Genomic DNA, 25,453 nt, shown 5'->3' with positions numbered 1-25,453 from the left:
AACTGCCCATAAAAAAAATGTTGAAGTGGGCACAATACCTCAAATATGAGCATAAATGTGTAAAAATATACTGACGTTTACCTTCATTCTCTGATGAATATAAAAATATTTCCATGTAATGAAGCAAATGCTGTGTAGGATTAGCTTTACCCTTTCTTCTTCACTCTCTTCAAAACCTTGGCAAAATATATATTGACCACATATATTTTTGCAACAATTGACTCCCAGAATAATTGTCATTTCAACGTCTGATTGAAGCTCCATGAAAATGCAATATTTGTAAGACTTGCCGAAGAAATCGTTTCCTTATTGAACGGGAGAGTGCAATTTAAAAATTTCCCATAAACTGTTTCCTAATGGTTCTTAAAATTGAAATAGCACGGCGTTTTGAAGCCATTCTTCTTAGAGCAATGTTGGCGTTGTTGTTACTAGACATGTTTCAGTAAAATAAAATTAATTTGGAGCTTTTTGTATGCCATATAAATATCGGAAGCATGTGGCTAATGTGAATATATCATGGAGCTAAAATCGAAGTTTTTAATATAAATAAAATGCCAGCTCAGATGAATCCTAAAAACTGTTTATTCATCAATTATTGTCTATGTGTACTAATGCATCCTATGTCTGCTTATTAATATGGCGAATATATATGTATATTTTATAGATATGGCACTACAGCACTGTACTGTTCTTACTATATATATTAAAAGCACAGAATGGTTTTGGGGTGTATTTGCTGGAACCTTGTTTATATTAATGTTTGTAAAGCAAATTTTTAGCGGAATGATCAGGACTGTAAGGGAAGGCAGAAAAATTCATGGTGTTATTAATGAAAGTAGAAATGATATACTATTATATTCTATACACCAGCAGCCCTCCAGTCCAGCTGTTATAAAACTACAACTCCCAGAATGCCACCAACAACTGAATGAAATAGTTCTGCTTCTGAATTTAGGGCTCTAAGCCTTCATTAGGCAGGGGGCCCCAGTTCTCCATGTCTTGCCCTGTTTATGGTTTAGCTACTAATGAGGTGGTATTTAAAGACTGCAGGGTATTTAGAAGACGGCTTTAGAAACCATTCGTCACATGTCACTAGAATGTGCACTCAGAGGAATAAAAGGTGATTAGAGAAAGCGGCGTATTCTTAGTCTCATTTGGATACCTTGTGGGGTGGAAAAGGAGAATTATTTCAGTCCTAGGGAAATATTGGGACCTTACTGAATTCCATATGACGTAGATGTCATTGTTGTAAATAAACGATTAAGGCACTAAATACAGGCAAAACACTCAATGGGAGGCTCTGTTTTCTTTTTTCACTGTATGTATCCAGAAAGAGGGGACAATTTTTTTAATGGGTTTGGCATTTAGGGGCTTCTGGGAATTGTAGTCTAACAGCTGCATGTTAGACGCCTCTACTGTTACCTATTCTCGTAACGCAGAATACAAAGCCCCGTGTATGGCTTGCTATATTAACTTTAGGAAAAACAGTCCAGCACCCTGTGGGTTAAACCAAGCTGCGTTTCCCCTGTGACCCTTTAAATGTAATAATCTTGTTATGTTTATAAACTCAGAAGACCCCTGTATAACTGTTTTTAGAGCATGTGTTCTCAGCGTGGTCAGCTGAGCCTATGGATGCTGGAGTCTTACTGCTGAAACCCAAGGGCCATACAAACGGAGACTTAGAAAATCATTTTTTTTCTCTCCCTCCCGACGCTGTGCCGGCTGGAGAGAGTTGTTTGTTTTATGAAAGTAGCGGTGCACAAGTCCCTTAAAGGGATCCTAATCCTACAATATTGCTTGCTCTCGTATAAAGGGAGACATTGTAACTCCCGCGCTTTCATACAACTTTATTGCCTGTGCCGTTAATGGGCTGCGTTGCGTAGTGTTAGGGCGAAATTTAGATTCTAAGAAACATGGCTTCCACCCAAACATTGAATATCCTATCCCTTTATGTCTAGCAGAAAATACCTTAATTTGGTTTAGCGCCCCCATCCCCCTTTAAACTATTGCAGACCACCAAGCTATTTTCTTTTAGGTGTGGGGGTTCCTTTCAGTGGTTAACAAAACACCCCTTAAGTTTAAGTTGAAAATTTATAGGGTATGCGGCTTTCCAACATAGCGGCGGCCTCTGTTCACTTTTCACACCTGGCTGAGATATTACACAGCCATTTAGGGCATCACGTTGACACATCCATGAAATATATGGGCCCTAATGTTCCTGGCATGTTAATTAAACATTCCAATTGGCTGGTGCTAAAGACAGGACCCAGTTGCTGCCCTCTCTTGTCTTCATGTCATGGGGGGTTCTGTTAAATCACAGTGTACAAGGGCAGGTGTAAGAGGTGTTAATTACAGTATTTTAAGCATGGAAAAATAATCTATACTGAACACCGGCCAAACCAAATGCATAGTGGTCATAGTGAGAATCCTAAATATTATGCTTCTAGCCTCCAAATCAACAGTAGCAAGTATTTAACTGTCTAAATGCCTCAATGGTCAACAACATATCCAATGGTCTCAGCATCAGGAATGTATGTTTTAGGAAATTTGAGCTTGTAAGGTTATAAAGAGGAGATAGACAAGATGTGCCTGCTAGCAGCATTCTTCTCATGATATCTTAAAGCAGCTGGAATCTAGGATAAATAAATAGGCTAAAAAGAAATATCACACCACTGAGATCCAGCAGGCAATTTTTTTTAAAGGGTGTAGATTCCTATTGATTTCAGTTCTTCTCCAGAAGAAGCCCCAGTCCCATGTGAGCCCAAATCACTTTTATTTGATTAGCCTGGAAGTCGTAACATGGCCCATGAACTTTTTCAACCACAAATAGCTGTTGGATATTTGAGATCCATTTTTGTTTGGAGGGGGGGGATTAGGAGTGAAACCTTAATCTGCATTTACAAAGATTAAATCAGATTTGCAAGGTATCAGAAACTCTATGATACTTATGTTTCACTTATGTAATATGGTTGAGAAAATGGACAAACAACTGGATTTTATGGTAGGTAAGACGGGGTAGAGCATTTACAAGCTTCATCTGGACGTGGATTTATTTGTCATAGGTATTAGCCGCTGAGAAGCAGTAGTAAAAACTCCATGTTCCCTTGAAACAGATACCAAGTAGTTCACTCACGGCCTTTCGCATAGGCTGAAGTCTTCAGTTGCCGAGCTAGTTCCCCTTTGTTCTGCTTTAAAGCATTATCGTGATGTCGATTTAAGCAGTTTATTTACTAAGTCATTCTTTGACCCTGGTCTCTTATTTGATGCTAAATAGTCAAGGAGTTGTTTTATTTTCAGTGGCGAGAGGTTGCAGTAAGGGATCTAGTGGGTGTGCGGTGGGTATTTCTTTTTATGTTAACACCAGAACTGGAACCTAGCCTAATGTAGAACATTGCCAGAATTCCTTCTCACAAAACATCTCTGTGACTTGTATACCCAACCATTAAAAATTTCAACACTCAATTTTAAGCTGTACATATTGCTTTAACCCCATCCAGACCCAGCAGGCCTGGCGAGTTTTTCGGTTGGTTATATATATATATGAAAACCATGAGGACCAGGGTTTTAATTCTGCCTTAAATAGGTAATAACAAATTCAAAGTGTTGGATACATGAGAACCTTTTGTGTCATATGTCAATGGATGGCACTTAAACTTTTGCAGGAGGGCTGTGAGCCCCCTTACCCTGCTATATGCACTTGCAGTGTTCTTCTATTTATTCTGTATTCATTATTAAAAAACGAAACATACTGGGTGCTGTGTAGACACAATAGGGCTCATTTACCTTTCAGAGTGTAACAAGTATATTTACACATACTGTATAACACATTGTTTTGCCTATATTTTTAGCCACTTGCCCCAATTTTTATTTTTAAAAAAATGTGTCTAAAATTAACATTTAGATATTGACATTTAATTTCACTTTTTCATACTCATTCCTTTGCCTGTTTTCATTCCAGCTGTCCTATAAAGTTATAAAAGACATTGAGCCAGGAGAAGAGTTGTTGCTTTATATGAAGGAGGGGAATTATTCCCCAGGAAACATGCCCCCGAATATTGATGGTAAGTTATTGCCTATGCCATGCATGTTATGCCGACTTTCATAGAGGAATGGGAAAGGTTTGATTGATAAGGATAATGAGCCTAAAAATGTTACTTGAAATGGAATGGAAATATTAATAAATAAAAATGTGCATTTATACTATTAATAATCCTTCTGGGGGTATGAGATAATGAAACAACAAGATAGTTGGCCCTCAGCTCAGCAATATCCCTATGACCCACACATTTGTAATCACATATTAAGCACTGGCAATATTTTATTTGTGATAATTAACTCTGTTTGAAAGAATGTGAAGGATAGTAACTATTAAAGCACTACAATTAATGGGGTCAGGTCAATAGAAATGCAACAAATGGTCACTTCTGGCCAATAGACTTCCCACCCTTATCTACTGCTTATAATTGTCCAATGACTGAAACTCCCAACAGTCTTCACCACTTCCTTTATAGTTCCCCTATGTGAACAGGGCAATATCTTTATATTTTTGCTGCAATGCAAGGAGGGCAGAAATATTCATAAATATTAACATGGTTAAGTTTATATAGCAAGAATAGTTTCGTTTTAGGAGGGTACTTGCACAAAGTAGTGCATTTTTTGTGGATGTATCTCTGCTTTTAAACCCAAGATGTTAAAAACAATTTGCATTTATCATGTACTGGATTTGGCAGACAATTATATGTGTACAAAAGGGAATGTGTGCATGACTCTGGTTTTAGGGTGCAATTGTTTTATAGTGGAGGGCTTTGGGCTCCTATTGACTGGTTACTCTCTTTGGTAACGTTACCTTAATACAAACTGTTGAATACTTAGGTGTTGAGATTGCGACAAACACTTGTTAATGTTGTGACTAGGTATTAATAGCTAAACAAGTTCTATTCACATAGGCCGGAGACCCCAGAACAAAACTTTATGGCTGCATAAAAAGTGAGTCTAGCAGATAAAACAAAGAGGTGCTAGTTACACTTACAAGCACTGCCATTGCTATATCTGTAAATGTAGCCCAGCAATATAATCCCATTTATAGTACAAGTTACTAAATGCCGTATTTGATACCTGTGGCCAACAGTCAAGAGTTAATGCCGTACACATGATTCCTAACAGCATGGCTCTAGAGGGTAGCTAACTGCACGACTCATGTGTATAACTTTCAATTTCACAGTTACCAAATTCTGTGGTACAACTGCCATGTAATATAATTCATTTACTTTCGTGATATCAGCTCTTTGCAACACTTAAAAGGACCCAGTCACAGGCTGGGCCAACACACAATAAAAGAAACTTGTATAAATAATAACTTCACTTACAACTTTGTAGACCAGACAAATAAAACCTTCACTAAAGATCTTATGGTCTAGCTGAAAATGTAAATTCACTATAGGATGGAAAAGAGCTGCCTGTATATCCAGAAGGGGAGTATTTTTAGATAACCGGAGCTTGAATTATTATTATTATTCTTTATTTATATAGAGCTGATATATTAATATATCCAACTGGAGCTTATTGTCTAAGGTCCCTAATACATACACAAACTATGATTAATTGTATCAAGAGCATATTAACCTGCCTGTAGGTATTTGGACCATAACATCTGTGCTACAGCAGTGTCTCATTGAGGGGATGGATATTGTGGAAGATCTTGAATGTGCTGATGGAATCTCCCTGATGAAAGTGTAAAAATCTGGTGCCATTATATGAAGAGACACATTTTGTAGTATTCTTTGGGGGGGTTTTTTGGACATATGTTAGCTCTTTGATATTGGGGGTTTTTTTTGTTGAAAATTTGTAGAAGCACATGCACAAATGTGTTATGGTCTCAACCACTTGGCAGAAAATCTGTTTGTGAATAAAGTTAAAACGCCCATGTTCCTTTTAATAGTTATTCTATAACGTATGTGTGTGCTACAACCTGTAAAATGACAAAAAAATATATATATAAAATATATGCTTGGTTTTTATGTTGCACACATGCAGGGCCAAATTGGGCTAATCCAATCATTGGCCCTAGGGCCAATAATATGATCAATCAGTGGGGCCTACAGAGACCCATTGAAAGATGAGCATATCAACACACTGATATATACACAGGCCAATAAATTGCTGGCCCAGTCTGGAGGGACTATATCAGCAGCTTTTATCACCCCGCATATGGCCGCCTTTAGTTAAGCTACTTCTATCTTGTGGGTCAGTTCAAAACTACAGCAGTTTATGCCCCATAAAATATTGAAGGGAGCTTTAATAACATTGCCAGCATATGACAACATTTCAGGGGCCCCTGTCTGAGAAACATGAACTAAAAGGAACAACAGACTAAAGAATCATGGATGACATGGATTTCTAGGGCAAATAAAGGCTTTTTGTTTAGATTTGCCGTAGTTTATCTATGTGTTGACTGAAACATAGATGGTGAAAGAGTATAAGCAAATGGCCCATCGAGTAATGGAATAACAGGTGCAAAGTTTGCTCCAGCTCTAATTACCCATAACAACCAATGAGCAAATAGCATTTGCTGGTCTTCTGGTTTTTATGGTTTACTAAACCCATACCATGTGCAGCACAGTTATTACCTAAAACACAAACATAAGAGTCAAGAGTGAGTTTATTGTCATTTCATCCATATATGTTTGTAAAGTACACAGTGAAACGAAACAACGTTTCTCTAGGGACCATGGTGCTACACAACGACAATGATTCTTCCCATACCAAGAGACTTGCAGCCCCCAACTCAATGAGGATTCTGGGGATTCCTAACCCTTTCCATGCTCTCTCTGCTTGATGTACCAGAGCTCCATGTTGTCAGTAATTACCAAAGAGAAAACCAAAAGTATTGAATCTATGTGTTTGGTATGCTGGTATTTCTATGTAGGATTCTATGGGCTAAAGATACCTCTAACTCAAAGAAATTATAGTGAATTTATCATATGTGATTCATGCTTTTTTTGTGTTCTTTATAAATGAATCCACTTCTACAACTGTAGGGTCGTTCCTATATTCATATATTAGATATTGTCCTACTACAGCAGAACAGGCAAACACTACAAATGGGCTTACAAAAAACATTTCTGATTCACATGCAGAAAAAAAAAGTTTCTTGGCAAATTTTGACCCGATTATGCCAGGACTAAATAATGGCCCTACTTTTTCAAATAACTACTTTCACTTTCAGTTAAAGTCAGACTTGCACTAGAAAGAAAATGCAAAAATTGTTCTGCGTGAAGATAATTATCGTCAAAAATCTTTTATGCCAACCTCAGCCAAATGCACTAGACCCCTTATCTCTGTTGGAATTTTGAGTAGAGCTCTTGAACTGCTTAGAGACTTTATTCTAGTAGATTAGCATGTCGATGCCACATAATTGCCTCCCCCTTGGTTTTTTTAAAGCCATTAGAAGCTGATTTATTTTTCAGTTACATTCCTCCATTGTCCTTAGTGTTACTGATGGAACTTTTAGATAAACGGTGCAACTGTAGGTTTCAAAAACAAAGCAGAAGAAACCTGCTCCTTCGGTCTGACATTTACATTGTGCTTCCAAAGGAGCCGAAAGAACGTGGTTACCATAAAGTGTATGAGACCTAGTAGAACAGAATTTGAGAAGAGCATTTTTTTCTCCTACAGCATTTTGATCTCCAGACCATAATCACATTTTAGGGAAGTAAGAACAATTAGCCAATTCATTTAATGGAATCTAATTCCAGGTTGGTTTCTGTAGTCTGCTAAGTAAATGCATCTGAAAATACCCTTCTTATTTGCTGTGTTTTATTCTGGGGCTTGAGTATTGGCTATTTCAGTTTTATTAAAAAGTCAGCAAGGGACCTTTAAAACAAATAAAATGTATTGCACTCTCACCAACAGTAAAAGAACAGCATTCTAACAACAAAGCCAAAAAGCAGAGGATTTGTACCAAAGAGTGCTCAGTAATCTATTTATAACATATATATGTCAAGGATTATTGTATGCCCCTTATTCATTTCAAAGGCAGACATCTGGACCAGAGAATGCAATCTTGGTTCATTATTACCCGTTAATCAGTGTTTTTAAGCAAAAAACACATAAATTGCTAGTAAGCTCACCCATTGGTTCAGGTAGTGGACACTGTAGCTAATGTGGAAGGATACAGGGTTGGGTTGGGTCAACAGGACACCAGGAAAATACTGCACTGCCAACCTAAGCCCACTGCCCATCTGTAAACTATGTCCACTCCCTGCATTGTGTCCCCCAGGAGGAAATAAAAGTCAAAAAGTTATGTGGAGGGGAGGGTGCAGAGTAGTGATGGGTGAATAAAATTCACCCAGGCATGGATTTGCGGTGAATTTTCATGTTTCGCTGCCCACAATTGTTTTTGCGTGTGTCGAAAATTCGCCAGCCAAAAATCCGCCGCCACAAAAAAAAATGTCAATTATTTTGAACCCATTTTTTGAATTTTATCTGTTTTGCGAATTTTTTCGCCCTGTAGCATCAGCTTATATTAAAGACCAACCTAATTTTCTCCTTGATAATTTGCTACGACCCCTCAGCTTAGCTTCTCAACAGCTGCTCAGAGCCCACTACGCATGTGAGTGTCACAGACACTTTTCCAAGATGGTGACCCCCTGTGACAAGTTTAAAGTCCTGGATCATTGTTGCTATTAATAAGCTGAAAATTTAAGCTTTTGCAATAAGTTCAGTATATAACACATTGCATTTTTAGCCCTATTCATTTTTAGGGTTTAGTTCTCCTTTAAATTACCCTTAAGGCAATAGTGTGCTGGGAAATATACCTAAAATCTCAAAGTTCAAGATTTTCAGCTAAAGCTGTTCTACTTTATGACATAGTGTTCTCAGACATATCCAACTAGATAAACACTGCAAACGAAACAGAGAGAGAGGTTTGTACAGAGGAGAAGCTGTTGTGAATAGTTATTAGCTGGACAATAGAAATGATTCAAGGTTCCCAGCATCTTAAATTTAACCCGAGTGATCACCTAAGGGACGGAATTCCCATTATTGTGCGTTTTGCTGGACATCCTGTGGGGAAGTAATAATGAAAAGACAAAAGAAACTTCTGATGTCTCTTTCCTCATGTGCTTTGACTTCTTAACTTCATCAGATGACTTCTCTGTGTAAAGCAGTCAAAGTTCCTTAGAGAGAGGGCAATACAACTACTTCTGCTAAAAGTTAGTCCTTAGAATTGCATCTTGCAATTGAGTGATATCAGAGGGGCAGGTTACAACATTTATAACACGATCTGCTGTGTTTGATTACCCAGCCTGTATGAAAAAGTGTAGTTTTGCAATGTTTATTATCAAGTAATTCACAGGCCTTCACTAGTGCACAGCGCCCATTACAGTATCCACATTTACTGATACAGGTACAGGACCTGTTATCCAGAATGCTCTGGACCTGGGGATAAGGTATGGGGATTTCAGGAGAACATTTTGACCACGCACATTTTTTGTGGCCACGCCCCCTAATTAACATGTTCATTTTACAAAATTTGGCAGATTATGAAAGTTTGAACATATTTCTGTGTTTTTTTTTTCAGTTGTTACAGTTTTGCTAATGAAGGTGAATTGCCCTTTAAGCTGTGAGTCTAACTTTTCCCAAGGGACCTGTTATCTTATATCGTTACAATTACTTATTTGCTTATCTCGAAATTGATACAAAAGTATCTTATCAGAAGCTGTGGCTGTTCTGGGCTCTTTGCCAAAAGCCAATTAAGTTAGAAATGTTGTTTCTTTTTCTGGCTGTTCAGTGCAGAGAAAAACTGGACTTTCCGGTACAAATGAGCGACTGCTGGTTGAGGTGTCAAAAGAGGGACTGTCCCTCTAAAAACAGGACAGTTGGGAGGCAGGTAAACAAGCTGCTGTGTAGCCATGCGGGCAGCCATTATCTGAAGAATCCCATTGTATACTACAGAGCTTATCTGTTATCTGCTGTGTATCCTGCACCTTTTCTTCTTTTTTCCAGCTTGAATGGCTGCCCCCTTGCAACTAGTTTATATAAACTATAGTTGTGACGCAAACACACCAGTTTTACCAGTGCAGGGCAACACTGCATTACACTGTCATTCCTTTAAAACGATTTAATTTTTTGGTGTTACTGTTCCTTTAAATAGACGTGACACTGATGCCTATAGAGTATGCAATATGGCAGCTTCTAGTCTGAAATATAAATGCAAATATGCACAAAAAAGGATGTTGCCTAGGAACACTAAGCTATGCCTGAATGCTTTACATCTAATGTAAAAAAAAAAAAAGTCATGAAAGAAAACCCCATATGTATACGCAGGGCATGTTTTCCATTTAAAATAACTCAAGCTCCATTTAAAATATACTGACAGATTATAAATACAAACCCCAGGTATCAAACGCAGCGCTTAATGAAAAAGCCTGTTTGGTGAAGTGTAAGATGCCTAAACCCTTCTGCCCCGAGCTTTTAAGTGGCAGGGCTGTATGGCATGCTTGCCAGCATCAATAAATCCCCACCAAAAAAGCTTAATTACCGTCTACCTTGGGAGTTAATGAGCCTCGCTACATGCACAAAGTTTGTTCTAAGCTGTTTGCACAGGAATGAACATTTAATTATGGAAAGATGTTTGGAGTGCAGAGCAGCTAAATGGCTTAAGAAGCTTCTGTTCACGAATTAGCCTGTTAGGGGAGCGCTGGACAGTCCTGTTACTCTTTCAGAATCTCTACTTTCCGTATATTTACTGCACGGAGCCAATTGTTTTACTTGGCATGAAAGTTAGGATGCTGCCTTGTAAACTTCATAACAGCTGTTTTTTTAAATTTGTTTGACCTTGACAATAATAATTTATTATGTACGTAGTTAATTATATAGCGCCTTTCCCTCACCCCAACCCCAGTGCTCTTTACTATATTCCGCTACCAATTGTTCTCTGACAGCTCCTGGACACATTCACATGGGCCCTATAGATTTCCAACAGGAGGACAGTAACAAATAAATGTAGGGTATTCTAATGAGGCCAGATTATTGCATACAGATGAAATAGTCAATATAAGGCTTGGACTATTTGCTAATTCCTATTTATTTCTTGCTTCTCAGAAGAGCACACATTCCGCTGTGAGGAGTGTGATGAACTCTTTCAGTCCAAGTTGGACTTGAGGCGGCACCAGAAATACGCCTGCACCACAGTCAACCACATATACGAGTCGCTGAATGATGAAATCAAGCAGGAGGGATTCGATAATGAACAAGTGCACGAGTGTAAAGACTGTGAACGCCCTTTCCCCAACAAATACAGGTAAGGTGACAGTTGGTATTGACTCAAGCCAATGGAAATTCAGAAACCTTACAGATATTAATGGTAGAGCATTTGATTGCCACTTCCCCTGTTGTGTTACTTTCACGTTCTACTGATAACTTCCAAAATAATTCCACGCAATTGGGGTTTCTGATTGATTGATCAGAAATGAATTAATTGATATACCTTCATGCTTAGGTTCCTCCATAGAAACTCATTACACATCGTAGCTAGAGAAAGCGTCTTTGCTGGGCACATTTGGCAGGAGATGTAGCGATATGGAAGACTTATCAGCTGGCTGACAAGTCTTGCCCACAGACTTCTAGAAGAAAAGAGAAAGCTGACATACTTTAAAGGAATTTAGTTGTACCAAAGATTAGCAAGAAGTATCTTTAAGCTCCTCCTAACAAAGTTCTGACCTTTGGTTGTTACAATGCAATAAGCCTTTGTGAATAGGTTTGAACCTCCTTCCTGCTCTTCTTAATCTCAGCCTACTCAACAGCCCAAGCCTTTGAGAGCTTATCCGACCAGACTGTAAAACAACATTGACTATAGAGTATTGTGTTCACTGTCTACATAAGTGATTGACAAACGGTGGTTTTCCAGCTGTTACTTAACTGCCAGTATCTCCATAACACCCAACATGCTACACAGGAATATCAAATGCAAGGACACTCAAGGCAAATTTGCATATCGGCATAAACATATCACAACCAATGACATTTTTGTTTGCATTGTTTTACATGCAGTTAGGCAAAATAAGGCAACACCTGATTGGCTGCTATTAAACAGACTTGTCCTATGATGAACAATGACCAAAAGCAGATGGGAGAAGCATAAGACGGTGGTACAGACACTTTTTAGTATAAAAATGCCCATGTGAAGGCCACAGTAATAGATGTGGGAGCTGACAGATAAAATGCATTGGTGGAGAATAGAAGAACTGGAAATGTGTTTATACAAAATATTACTTCCCGGTACCCCTTTCAGAAATCTCCACTGAACTTTTTAAGATTTCTCCCATGGGTGCAGCATAGTGCACTCTAAAGTGCAGCACGTTGAATAAAACGGTCAGAATTTCACATTACAGTTAAAATTGCTTGACTTACAGTTTGGAGCAGCATATGATAATCCACACGGAGGAACGCGAGTACAAATGTGATCAGTGCCCTAAGGCCTTTAACTGGAAATCAAACTTGATTCGCCATCAGATGTCCCACGACAGCGGCAAGCGATTTGAGTGTGAAAACTGTGTAAAGGTACTGTAAGCACTTTTTTTCTGTTTGTGCCTTTGCTGTCACTTTTACATTGTGACATCCATCAACTATTACCATAAGGCTGACAGTTAGAGTGATATGTGTCTCACGTATGTCCTTTGCAGAACGAGTCGTGGGTACCAAGTGACCTCCATCCCAGATTACCCATTAATTTGAACTGCAACAACAACTCTGAAGCGGATGAGCACACACCTAAAGTAGACGTCAGTGTTATGGCATAGTTCCATTTGTTGTAGTATCACACACAGTTACAAGCACAATGTTTCAGGCAGCTGCGCAGTGTATCATCCGGGAAATAAACAAGCGCAGCTCCCAGAAACTTTGTGACTATGTACTTTAGGTGTGTGTTATATATTTTTTTTTGTTATCTTTTGTTATATGAGAAGTCACAAAGTCATGTTGCATAAAGATTTCCATTTTCATTAAATGTGAAATAAGGTGTAGTGGAAATAAATACACTAGGTTACACATATTAATATTCACGATTGATATATCAATTGGAAATAGCACCATTTTCAAGTAACAGTTTAGGACATTATGGGGAAATGTAATCAAATTAAAGATAAATAAATAAAAAATAAAAAAATATTATATTTTTTATATTTCAAAAATAAAAAAATACAAAGAGAACAAATTTGGAGAATAAACATTTGCAATGGAATATTCTTCATTAGACTTTTATTGCATTGCAAATCGGATTTGCACATTTCGTCAACTTTTTTGAGCAAATGTAACAACTTTTTAATTAAGAAGTTTTATCAGTCAAACTATAAAATTCACAATCAGTATCGTATTGTCGAGTGAGCAGCAAAGTGTTTGTGATTTATTCGCATTGTGAACGAATTGCACACAATTTTTGCTTTAGTGACCAATATTACATTCCCCCATATGTGTCTGTACTGAGCCACTTCTAACTTCTCCTACCCCTCCATAAACAATGCCCTGTTCACTCCTAAACCAGCCCCTTCTGGTAAGCCACACCACTTATTGTTCATAACCCTAGAACTATCCAAGAAATTTACCTAATACCCCAGGCTGGGTCTCCTGGTAGCAAAAAATCGGCCCTGACCAGGGGCACTTCTGACTCAGCACCACATTGCAAACTTCTTCCTGCTTCTTCTTTCATCTCTGCTGGCTGCACATGCATTGTCCCAAGTCATTGAAGAAAGAAGAAGCAAAAGAAGAGAGCACCCCCAGTGAATAGAATCCCTTACCTCACAGCCCAGGCTTATGCTCCTTTTAGCAGAAAACTGGCCTGGCCCAGGGTACTTATCAGTGAGCACCACAGAGAGATCTTCTTCCTGCTTCTTCTTTCATCTCTGCTGGATGGCTGCACATGCATTGTTCCAAGCCATTGAAGAAAGAAGAAGCAGAAGGATAGGGCACTCCCAAAGTGATTATAATCACTTACCTGACACCCCAGGCCTGTTAGCAGCAAACTGCCCTGGCCCAATGTATTTCTTAGCAAGCACCACAGAGAAATCTTCTTTCTGCTTCTTCTGTCATCTCTGCTGGCTGCACATGCATTGTCCCAAGTCATTGAAGAAAGAAGAAGCAGAAGGAGAGGGCACTCCCAAAGTGATTATAATCACTTACCTGACACCCCAGGCCTGTTAGCAGAAAACTGCCCTGGCCCAATGTATTTCTCAGCAAGCACCACAGAGAAATCTTCTTTCTGCTTCTTCTGTTATCTCTGCTGGCTGCACATGCATTGTCTAAAGCCACCGAAAAAGGAAGAAGCAGAAGAAGATCTCTCTGTGGCGCTCACTGTTTTTGCTAACAAAAGCATAGGCCTGGGTGTCAGGTAATTTATTATAATTACTGGGAGGGCACCTAACATTTTGCACCCCCCACCCACACACACAATGATTGAACCTTTCCTTCTCCTTTAGTAAATTAGTTCAATGACTTTAAACAAATAGTGATGAAGGCAACTGACTATGACAGGCGTTTGGGTTATCTATCATGAATTACTTTTTACTGTGAATAAATATTTAAATATGAAATATGGGACAAAGTGTTTTTGAACCTTGCCCCAAGTACTGCTGAATAACAACCCTTTACCAACTTCAGCAGACTTAAATTACAATTAAAAACTATTACAATGTATACAATTCTCCAAATCCTGTAGGCAAGGGTTTTACCATTTACCTCTTACATGACCATATTTACAAACGGTAAACTGGACAAATTCTATGGCAAAATAGTTGCTTCATAATCAACTTCAGATCTTCACCAATTAAACATCCCATGGGAATTAATGTGAAGCCAACACTTTGCCCAGAACTGATCCAATTTCAACCATAGTGGAATTAGGTAATATATTGGCCCATTCCATAATCCACTGCAAAAAACCTCTAGTAGTTAAAATGATGAAAATATGAAGGTTGCTTTGAGTTATGGAACTGAAGCCACGATCAAGCCATGTTTCCGCATAACCTTGATAGTTTCTAACTTTATTGGACCATGGTAGATGTATCAATAACATTAGATGTAAGAAAATGCCTATTATTATACTAACATTTGCTTTACTTTTATTGCAGGTGTTCACTGATCCCAGCAACCTCCAGAGACACATCCGTTCACAGCATGTTGGAGCTCGTGCACATGCTTGTCCTGACTGTGGCAAAACCTTTGCCACTTCATCAGGCCTCAAACAGCACAAGCACATTCATAGTACTGTCAAACCTTTCATATGTAAGTTGGAGCATGCTCAGAACACACTATACCTTAGTATAAATGCATCCATAATCCTGCAAAAAGGAGTCCTGCCCTATCCATCAATGTATGCCACATTGTTAAAGATTTGTATAATACATTTCCATTTATTATATGATAGGATGATGTAAACTCCTTCAACTAATGTAGTTTTTTTTAATTTTAGCTTAGTAGCCATGGTAGAGAACATTTCCCAAAGGAGTCAGTTAATTTTGGACCCTTGCCTTTTTCTGAGGTCTTATTAGTTACCTGCAGTGTCTGTTTCATGTTCTTCTCTTCCCGAGATTTCTGTAGACTACAGAATAGACTACTATTAGCTGAGCTACCTAGCAGGAACAACTGAAGCTTTCATTTTGTATGTAACCCTCATAAAAGTACCCCGTCCCTGTTCAAAAGCAAAACAGTAGGAGACAGCCATTGTGTTGCAATGCATAACTATAGATTACTCTACTGTGTTTGTTTGTTTGTTTGTTTTAAAAAAGGTTTGCCCTAAATATGGCTGCCTCTAATATTTCTCTGCCATTAACAAGTCTAGAAAGGCGATAAGCATGATATATAACATATACCAATATTGCAATTCTAATCTTATATTATTACGTTTTTTTTATTTTAACAAGCTCTTTTCCAAGTGTCCATTTGTCTAAATACAATTATTTTCTGGCAATTGTGATTTTCTTAGTAAGTAGCAATAACTACTTTACTGTGATTGTTCACTGGGGCACTTGCAAGGAATACATACATTTAGGGGGTTATTTACTAAACTCCAGCTCGGCTTTTTTTTTTTTTTTTAAAAAACTAAAATTTTTTGAGATTGAAGGTAAATCTGAAAATTTGCTGTCTCAGACCTGCTGAGGTTGTGTATTTAAGTTCATGGCAGAGGTCACTACATTTCTGTGGCCTGCGCTGGAATTAGGCCAAAAATCCAACCTTTTCGGGCAAAAATCCCAAAAATTCTGGCTTTTTTGGAAAAAGCCCGAAAAAAATCGAGCGATTAGGAAAAAAACTCATAAAAAATCTTACGATTAGGGTTTTCATACAGTTTTATCAAGTTTTTACCTAAACCGATTAAACTGAGCTTTTTTAATAATGGTGGATTCTACTTTGGTCTCATTTTTTTTATTTAAAAAATATGATAAATTCAGATTTTGATAAATAACCCCCTAAAACTTAATTATACAGACTTGAGGACATGGCAATTTTCTATTTCCTGGGTCAAAGCAATAGAAATAAGCAAATCAGTTAAAAATTATTATTATTATTATTTTCGATTCTTATTATTATCATTATTATTATTAACGATAGCCAAGCAGTTTTTTTTCAAAAAGTGTATTGAAGAAGATGTTTTGACATAAGACGGGTGTACAGACTAAACATGCAATTATTAAATGAATGTATGGATGAATATTTATTGCTACGTGTGCATGGCTTTCAGTTGATTGAGTTTTTTTGGAGCTTGTTACAAGTTAGTAGTCAATAACCATAGACATCCACGGTTGATTATAAAGACTCTGGGATTTTGGTGCTATGTTTTTTTTATTTGTAGTACATTTCAGTTTAAGGGATAAGTTACACTGCCAGCTAAGAACTTCACAGTGAGTTAGCCAACATTTTCAACTGCAGACCCTGGGCTCTGAACCAACACCAGTTATACACTCACATCTTGTTTAGTGTCCTAGTTCATAAATTAACCAGTAGGGTTCCATGGTATCCTCAACCAAACAGTTCTGATGTCAGTTGGCCTGGGAATCACTTTCTTATGCCTCTTATTTTTAAAACCCATTTTTTCACTAAAATATATTATAACCTGGAGGGAAAAAAATATAGATGTTAATTTAACTTGGCAGATTTTGTAGGCTTTACTCATTTGTGACCCAAGTCTCTTCCAAAGGCTGAGTAATTGTTGAATTAAAAAAAATCTTAGAAAACAGATGTACAAGGATTTTACCAGAATAGGGCTTAGTTGAAAAAAAATTTGATTAAAAAAAATGTTCGCTAATGAAAATAACTTTTGGTTGACACTTCTCCTCTTTGTGTGTTTGCTTAGGACACATGCCCTTTTTTTTAGAGGGAAAAAGTATATTTTCTACATAAAATATTTTGTTGTATCATGCTGTTGATCAATATAATTTATGACATTTAATATAAAAAGCAGGGCTTGTGTCGGTTCTGCAGGCTTCCCGCCATTTTATTAGCAAGCTTTTTACCATTTGTTGCACTAAACTGCAGAGACCTGACATTGAAAGCACTTTCATTTCACAGCTTATACCACAGTAAACTAGTCAACATGCAGCCGACCCTAACCCAACCCTGTAGAACCTGACCCCAAACCCGGTGCGCTCTCCTATTTATATACAGATGTGACAACATAGAAGGGGCAAGACAAGCAGGCATATAAATAAAAAGGCACACCTCCAGGCTGAAGTGGGGCACTAGAAGGTCACAATCATTGTGTTGAAGTCAGTCCAAACTAGGGATGCACCGAATCCACTATTTTGGTTTCAGCTTAACCCCCAAATCCTTTCTGAAAGATTCGGCCAAATACTGAACTGAATCTGAATTTTACTTCCTTGTTTTGTGACAAAAAGTCATGTGATTTCCCTCCCTGCCCCTAATTTGCATTCGGATTCAGTTTGGCTGGGCAGAAGGATTCAGCCGAAACCAAATCCTGCTGAAAAAGGTCGAATCCTGGCTGAATCCTGATCTGAATTCTGGATTAGTTGCATCCCTAGTCCAAACCCACCCAACATCACTACAGTAAACACTATATTCTCCTCCTTAGGCTGATGTCACACCTGATGAGCGTATTTGCCCAAAATCAGAGGCAACCAATTGTCACCACTGGATAAGGCAAATTTCGACATGGAAATGCATATTTTGATATTTTTTTTTAGGTGGTTGCCGTTAAAATCAAGGACAAATGGCACTGGAATACATGGGTGGGTGTTTCTCCACCAGTGGAAACAAACAAACCGAGAAACTAGCCTTATCTATAAGCTTCACACACAGAAAGTTAATAACGGGAGTGGTTTATTAATAAAGCACCTATTATCTCTCTTGAAATTCTGATAATTCCACTGGTTTATAATAATAATAATAATAATTTTTAATAGAAAATTAATGTTGGGCTTCATTCTTTTAAAGGACATACAAAACAAATATTGAATACAAGCATTGTTTATTTTGCTGATGGTAGTGTATATGGCCCCTTTAAGGCAGCTGTGTCATCATATCACATGTTCAGAAGCTTTTTGTCTGGGACTGCAGTTTGTATTGGATTGCAGCTCTCCATCTGTATATATTCTCATGTCAAGCTCACCTTTACTGAATATTCCCAAAGTGCCAAACAAACCAAATGTTAGAAGAGCACTGACCGTATTGAATCAGTTTTAGAGATTGTACATTGTGGCATCCAATATATTGACATATTTAAAACACATTCAAATATTGTGATTCTCTGGATGATACTCCGGAGAGACACCTTTGCCCAAATGAAGCCACTTGCCATTAGTTTCAGGAGAAGCCATATTGCCTACATCTGAGGCTGGTTCTGTCTGGCAGGAATTTCTTGGGAATGCTTTCTTCAACACTTCTGAGCAATCACTGATAGTGATGGGGGAATTTGCGGCGTTTCGCTGAAAAATTTTCGTCTTTCGAGCGAAATTCGCAAAATGGTGAAAAATTTGTGAAACGTCGCCCGGCGTCTCGTTTTTGACGCCGGCATAAAAAACGAGACGCCGGGTGACGTTTCGCAAATTTTTTGCCGTTTTGCGAATTTCGCTCGAAATTCGCAAATTTTTCAGCGAAGCGAAACGGCGCAATTTTTTTTTATTTTTTTTCGGAGGCCGGCGAAATTTTTTTTGGATGCCGGCGAATTTTTTCGGGCGAATTTTCGCACCCGTTTTGTGAATTTATTTGCTGGCGGCAAATCGCACAAATTGGCCGCAAATTCGCACCTGGTGAATAAATTCGCCCATCACTAATCGCTGACAGCATCAGAATATTTCATATTGAAATGAATGGTAACATGGTATAGGTAGGCATGTTTTGACTGCTGACAAAAACTACAGTTCTGGACTAATAATTTTAATTTCCTTCTTTGGAATCATTAGCATTATGACTAGGCAAACTTTACTGAACTGATAGACTGTAGTGAGAATTCTGCTCAAATGTTCTTCCTGAATTGATGGAGACATGCCAGCCCTCTATGTTGCAGCTTCTGTTGAGAATTGGGTCATTTTAGAAAAGCAAAGTAATTTAATGTTTTTTGATACATGCCAGAACATATGCTGTTTTCTATATGAAGGCTCCAACTTTGGAGAATTTATGGAATAAAACAAAAAAAATATATAGAGCTTATTTGTAGAGACTTCAAGTAACAATAATTTTGGACAAACAGGGACATTTATTTTCTTACCTTTGTAAAAATATGGTTGTATTGAAGGCGGCAAAACTCAATCGTTTTCAAATGATAGTCTGCCTGGTTGGTTGTTCAGGGTTTGGTGATTAAGTTAAAAGTGTCATTAGAAAGATGAGAATTTGCCAGTCATTCCATTCTGTCAGTTTATTTTATTTTTTGTTTTGGCTTCTGTTGGTATTCCAGGTGAGGTCTGCCATAAATCGTACACACAGTTCTCCAACCTGTGCCGGCATAAACGAATGCATGCAGACTGTCGTACGCAGATTAAATGCAAGGACTGTGGACAAATGTTCAGCACTACCTCCTCTCTTAACAAACACAGACGCTTCTGTGAAGGCAAAAATCATTACAACCACGGTGGGATTTTTGCTCCTGGTCTACCCTTAACACCAAGTTCGTTGATGGACAAATCCAAACCTTCACCAAACCTTAATCACTCGAGTTTGGCTTTTAATGAATACTTCCCTTCCAGGCCTCACCCAGGAAGCTTTGCTTTCTCCCCTGCTCCACATCCATTTCCAACCCTGGCACCTGGATTTCCAGGGATTTTTCCCCCAGCTTTGTACCCCCGGCCTCCATTATTACCTCCTTCCCCTCTACTTAAAAGCCCTTTAAACCATACGCGAGAAGCAAAGCTTCCTAGCCCCATAGGAAATCCTTCTATACCCTTAATGTCCTCTTTAAATAGCAGCAACAACAAAATATCTGTAGAGGACAAATTTGAAAACAGCATGGAAAACTCCTACTTGGAAAAGCATAAATCCAGGAGCAGTGACCTGTCTGACGGTAGTGATTTTGAAGACATCAACACAACCTCCGGAACAGATCTAGATACAACCACTGGCACTGGGTCGGACTTAGACAGTGATGTAGACAGTGAAAGAGGAAAGAACAAAGAAAAACGCAAACCAATGGAAAACAAGCAAGATGTTGTCAGTAGTTCTGTATCTAGAAACTCAAATAATAACCTAGGTGAAAGACCGTTTTTCTACTCACAACATTCCTTCTTTCCTCCCCCAGAAGAGCAACTGCTTCCATCAATTGGAGCAGCTAATGACTCTATTAAAGCTATTGCATCCATAGCGGAGAAATATTTTGGACCTGGATTTATGGGAATGCAAGAGAAAAAAATGGGTGCCCTCCCTTATCATTCCATGTTCCCATTTCAATTTCTTCCTAACTTCCCACATTCTTTGTACCCAGCTTTTACAGACAGGACAATGAACCATAACTTACTGGTAAAAGCTGAACCAAAGTCACCCAGGGACCTTCAGAAAGTTGGCAGCACTAGTTCAGAATCACCATTTGATCTCACCACCAAGCCAAAAGAGATTAAATCAGCCTTAATTCCACCTAGGGTTTTGGCACCACAGTCCTCAGGGGAGGAACAGCCATTGGACCTCAGCATTAATAATAGAAGTCGAGCCAGTCAGAATGGGGCAAGGGGAAGTCGGAGAAACCATATTTACGGTGACAGGAAACTGATGACAAATGATATGCTATCAAAAGTTCCTCATTCACAGCTTCCACAGCAGCCACCTCTCCACTATGCAAAACCTTCACCGTTTTTTATGGATCCGATATACAGGTATTAACATAACTTGGCTTAATCAAAGATGTTTATAGCATATAATATATAACAGAGCATAACATTTGTTTCTTGCCAATGTCTTATAATAATAATAATATAACAAACACTAAAAATAGTGGTGCGATGTTGGGAGAGAGGAACATCTGTTTAGCCAGAGAAGTGTTCCAGTTCTGATGAGCTTTAGCTTAACCAGGAAAAATGGATGTTAAGAGATTAATTTGCAGGAAATGTTCTCATCCAAATGCATTAAAAATACTGTAAATCAAATAGCCTGGGCCAGCCCTTTGCTGGACTAAGTTGCAATGGCAGTTTAAAGTGATTTTAAGCTCTACTTTTCATTTGAAGGCTTGCAATTGTTTGAATGTTTTGGAACATTTTAAAGCATTAAAAAGGTGTTCACTCTTAATTTCAATATTCAGCAAGTGTCTGTGGGAATAAAGCACATCTCCTAATTGCCTTCAATAGAAGTAAAGATGTGATCAACAGCCACTGAGTCTGAACCCCAGTTATACCCCACTCAGTCTAGTGTCATTATAAACCATATTTTCTATTATGTAATGCTACATTATATTCTCTTTTTGACAACTAATTCCAGGAATGTTGTACTTTTTTATGATTCTATCCTCTACATTCTAAACAATTGTGCAGGTTTTTATTATTCCATATTAAAACACTTTTTACAGCTCAGTTGTTTTCAGATTGTTCACCATAAACAAAGACTTTTTCAAATGCTTTACATCTTTTATTTTTCACCGTTTTGCCAAAATTTAGCTTTAAAGTTTAATGTTTGTGTCTATAGTGTTTCAGTCTGGCAGCTCAGTGATCCAGGAACAGATTCTGAACTGTTACAATTTGCTACATTTACTTGATACAATTATTTGATACATTTCTCAGCAGTAGCTGTGGAATATTAGCAACTATTGTATTAATTCTAACAGCTGCCTTTAATGAAACTCAGGGATTCTGCTCAGCAGGGACAGAGATAAGAAATGTATCAACTAAGGGGCAGATTTATCAAGGATCGAAGTGAATTCGAGGTAATTTTCGAAGTAAAAAAATTCAAAATTCAAAGTAATTTTTTGGATACTTCGACCAATCGAATAGGATACTACGACTTTGACTTCGATTAGAAGTAAAATAGTTTGAATATTCGACCATTCGATAATCGAAGTACTGTCTCTTTAAAAAAACTTCGACTTCAATACTTCGCCAAATTAAACCTGCCGAAGTGCTATGTTAGCCTACGGGGACCTTCTAAAGCAGAAGGTGACAAATAGAAAATGTAAGGTCATTGGAAAAAGTCTTTATTTCTGGTGAACTGTCTGTAACTAACTGAACTGAAAAAAGTGTTTGAAGGTGAATAACCCTTTTAATAATATTTCAATATTATTATTCCATTTATTTTTACTAAGCTCTTTCCACACATTTTATAGATTATATCCCACATTCTCGATTTCCTACCTCAAATAGTCACACCATTATCCAGTATATGGATTTATATGATTACTCTTTGTCATTGTCACTGCATGTTTACTTAATAAATAAAAATTAAATAAAACAAAAAAAATAGTCACACCATAACATATTGCCATTATTTCATCACACATTCACACATTTCTTCCCAACAAATTCTCATTCCATGCCACACATTCACACCATTCATTCAAGATATCCCTCTCATTCCCTAAAATTCCCATCAGTGATGGCTGTGTGATTCTTACAACTCAATTGCATTGACATTGTTACATATATGATGATTATTTGTTATGTTTCATACAGCAGGATCTTACTACTCCTAGTATCATGAAGTTAACATATCAAAAGAAGACTAATCTCACCCAAGTGGTTAAACAGCTTATGAATTTTCAAAAAAAATTTTATTTTCTGGAAACCATAGAAAATGTTGCACATTTATAAATATTACAACAAACTGCATAGTTACAGGTATCAATATACTAATATAGGAGACCTAACTTATTCCAGACACATGTTATTTGTACACTAGTTGAGTTTAATGTTCAGTAGTTAGTTTTCATGTTCATATAGAGGGGTCATGGTCTGGATTGTTTTGATTTGGTTCATTTTGCTTTAATTAATTTTTTCACGTCATGGAAGTGTAAACATTAAAGCAATAAGCCTTTTACATGGGTGTGTAATCAAGTTTAAATGCATCCTTAGGTTATTTATTCCCACACAAACACACACACATATAAGGGGTCATTTACTTTTGGCAGGAAAGGATGCAAAGCAGAAAACATCAAGCTCATGCTGCTAGGATGAGTTATTTTCTTTTGCTTTTCTGTAGCAATAGTATGTGCAATCATATCATAACCTTTTTATGAGTTAACACACATTCCCTTGCATTGCGATAATTCTTTAGGGGGTACGTAACCCTGTGTGTTGTTGTCCAGCAGGGTGGAAAAGCGGAAGGTAACAGACCCTGTGGGCGCTATGAAGGAAAAATATTTACGACCATCGCCATTGCTTTTTCATCCACAGGTAAAAGATTTACATTTATATATGTGTTCAATAACAAGCATGGACTAACCCTTCTTTTTTTTTCATCATTCAAAAACTAATAAATAATAAAGGTCACGGTAAAAATAAAACACTAGATCTGTTTACAATTTGTGCCAAGGTTTTTTTGGTTTGGTTTTAACGGAACCCTCCTTATGAATATTTAAATCTAGGGAATTTCAACTTTTGCAATCCAGACCGAATGCATTGTGCTTTCTTTTTCCACCCGAAATCAGTTTCCCACATGGAGTAAATAGCTAGCAGGTTTGTGAACACTGGATCCAAGCTGATTTCACTGCTAAACATAGTTCCCTCATTGTTTTACATCACCACAGAAGTTTAGTTAATAACTTCCACTGATTTTCCTTCTAGATGACTGGATAATGGCACCAGGCCCGTCAGGAACATCCTGTGTTTGTCTGACTTAGAATAGCCAGGAGATCTGCTTGTAAAGGATCTGATATCATAGAGATGTTTAATAATGGCAGACTGACTTCAGGAAGAGCCTTTTACTTAAAGGGATACTGTCATGGGAAAAAAAAAATAGTGCTGCTCCAGCAGAATTCTGCACTGAAATCCATTTCTCAAAAGAGCAAACAGATTTTTTTATATTCAATTTTGAAATCTGACATGGGGCTAGACATATTGTCAATTTCCCAGCTGCCCCAAGTCATGTGACTTGTGCTCTGATAAACTTCAATCACTCTTTACTGCTGTACTGCAGTTGGAGTGATATCACCCCCTCCCTTTCACCCCCCCCACAAACCAAACAAAAGAACAATGGGAAGGTAACCAGAAAACAGCTCCCTAACACAAGATAACAGCTGCTTGGGAGATCTAAGAACAGCACTCAATAGTAAAAACCCATGTCCCACTGAGACACATTCAGTACATTGAGAAGGAAAAACAGCAGCCTGCCAGAAAGCATTTCCCTCCTAAAGTGCAGGCACAAGTCACATGACCAGGGGCAGCTGGGAAATTGACAATATGTCTAGCCCCATGTCAGATTTCAAAATTGAATATAAAAAAATCTGTTTGCTCTTTTGAGAAATGGATTTCAGTGCAGAATTCTGCTAGAGCAGCACTATTAACTGATTCATTTTGAAAAAAACATTTTTTCCCATGACAGTATCCCTTTAAAATTTGTCTGACACAGCAGTGCCACCTATACATTCACACCAAGATAAGTGGCAGCATAAATACTAAGAACATGACATTAAATCATAGTCAAAATATTCCGTAATTAATCTGCAGCGCAGCAAATACATAGCAAATGAACAGAAATACATGTGACTCGTGCTCTCTGCATGAAAAAGGATAGTAATATATAGAGACTAATGTCTAATGACCACCTCCTTATTTAGGAGCTCACTATCACTTATTAAACACTACAGTAAATTCTATGTGTATAGGAGTAAATGAATATTCTGAATATTTTCACTAGAATTACATTGACTGAATTTCATCCCTAAAATGTATTTATTTTGGGGCCCAAAATCCCCTAGTCACCAGTATCGCCATCCAAGTCAGTAGCAGGCAGCATGGGCAGTAACATAGAAAATGCTATATGTGCCATGTGTACCTGGGAATTGGTTATCTACAGGTAGAATATGTTAGCTCAACATTCCTAA

General features: G+C 37.8%; 1 protein-coding gene across 6 annotated transcripts in view; it reads left to right on the top strand.

Annotated features, from left to right (window-relative positions):
- LOC108697710 (histone-lysine N-methyltransferase PRDM16-like) overlaps positions 1-25,453 on the top strand; it is a 73,076-nt gene that overhangs the window by 24,390 nt on the left and 23,233 nt on the right. For 3 of the 6 annotated variants that reach the window (XM_018228007.2, XM_041571506.1, XM_041571509.1), the window contains exons 2-8: positions 3,959-4,061; positions 11,104-11,302; positions 12,414-12,561; positions 12,684-12,782; positions 15,123-15,276; positions 19,898-21,302; positions 23,717-23,804. In XM_018228007.2, coding sequence (XP_018083496.1) covers positions 3,959-4,061; positions 11,104-11,302; positions 12,414-12,561; positions 12,684-12,782; positions 15,123-15,276; positions 19,898-21,302; positions 23,717-23,804 — 2,196 coding nt within the window. The remainder of the gene's footprint in view (positions 1-3,958; positions 4,062-11,103; positions 11,303-12,413; positions 12,562-12,683; positions 12,783-15,122; positions 15,277-19,897; positions 21,303-23,716; positions 23,805-25,453) is intronic. The other 3 variants (XM_041571505.1, XM_041571508.1, XM_041571507.1) reach the window with 3 other exon arrangements.

Source organism: Xenopus laevis, chromosome 7S (genome assembly GCF_017654675.1).
Source record: "Xenopus laevis strain J_2021 chromosome 7S, Xenopus_laevis_v10.1, whole genome shotgun sequence".
In the NCBI taxonomy this organism is placed as follows: Eukaryota; Metazoa; Chordata; class Amphibia; order Anura; family Pipidae; genus Xenopus; species Xenopus laevis.
Note: the sequence above shows the minus strand (reverse complement) of the source record. Positions and strands in the feature narration are given on the sequence as shown.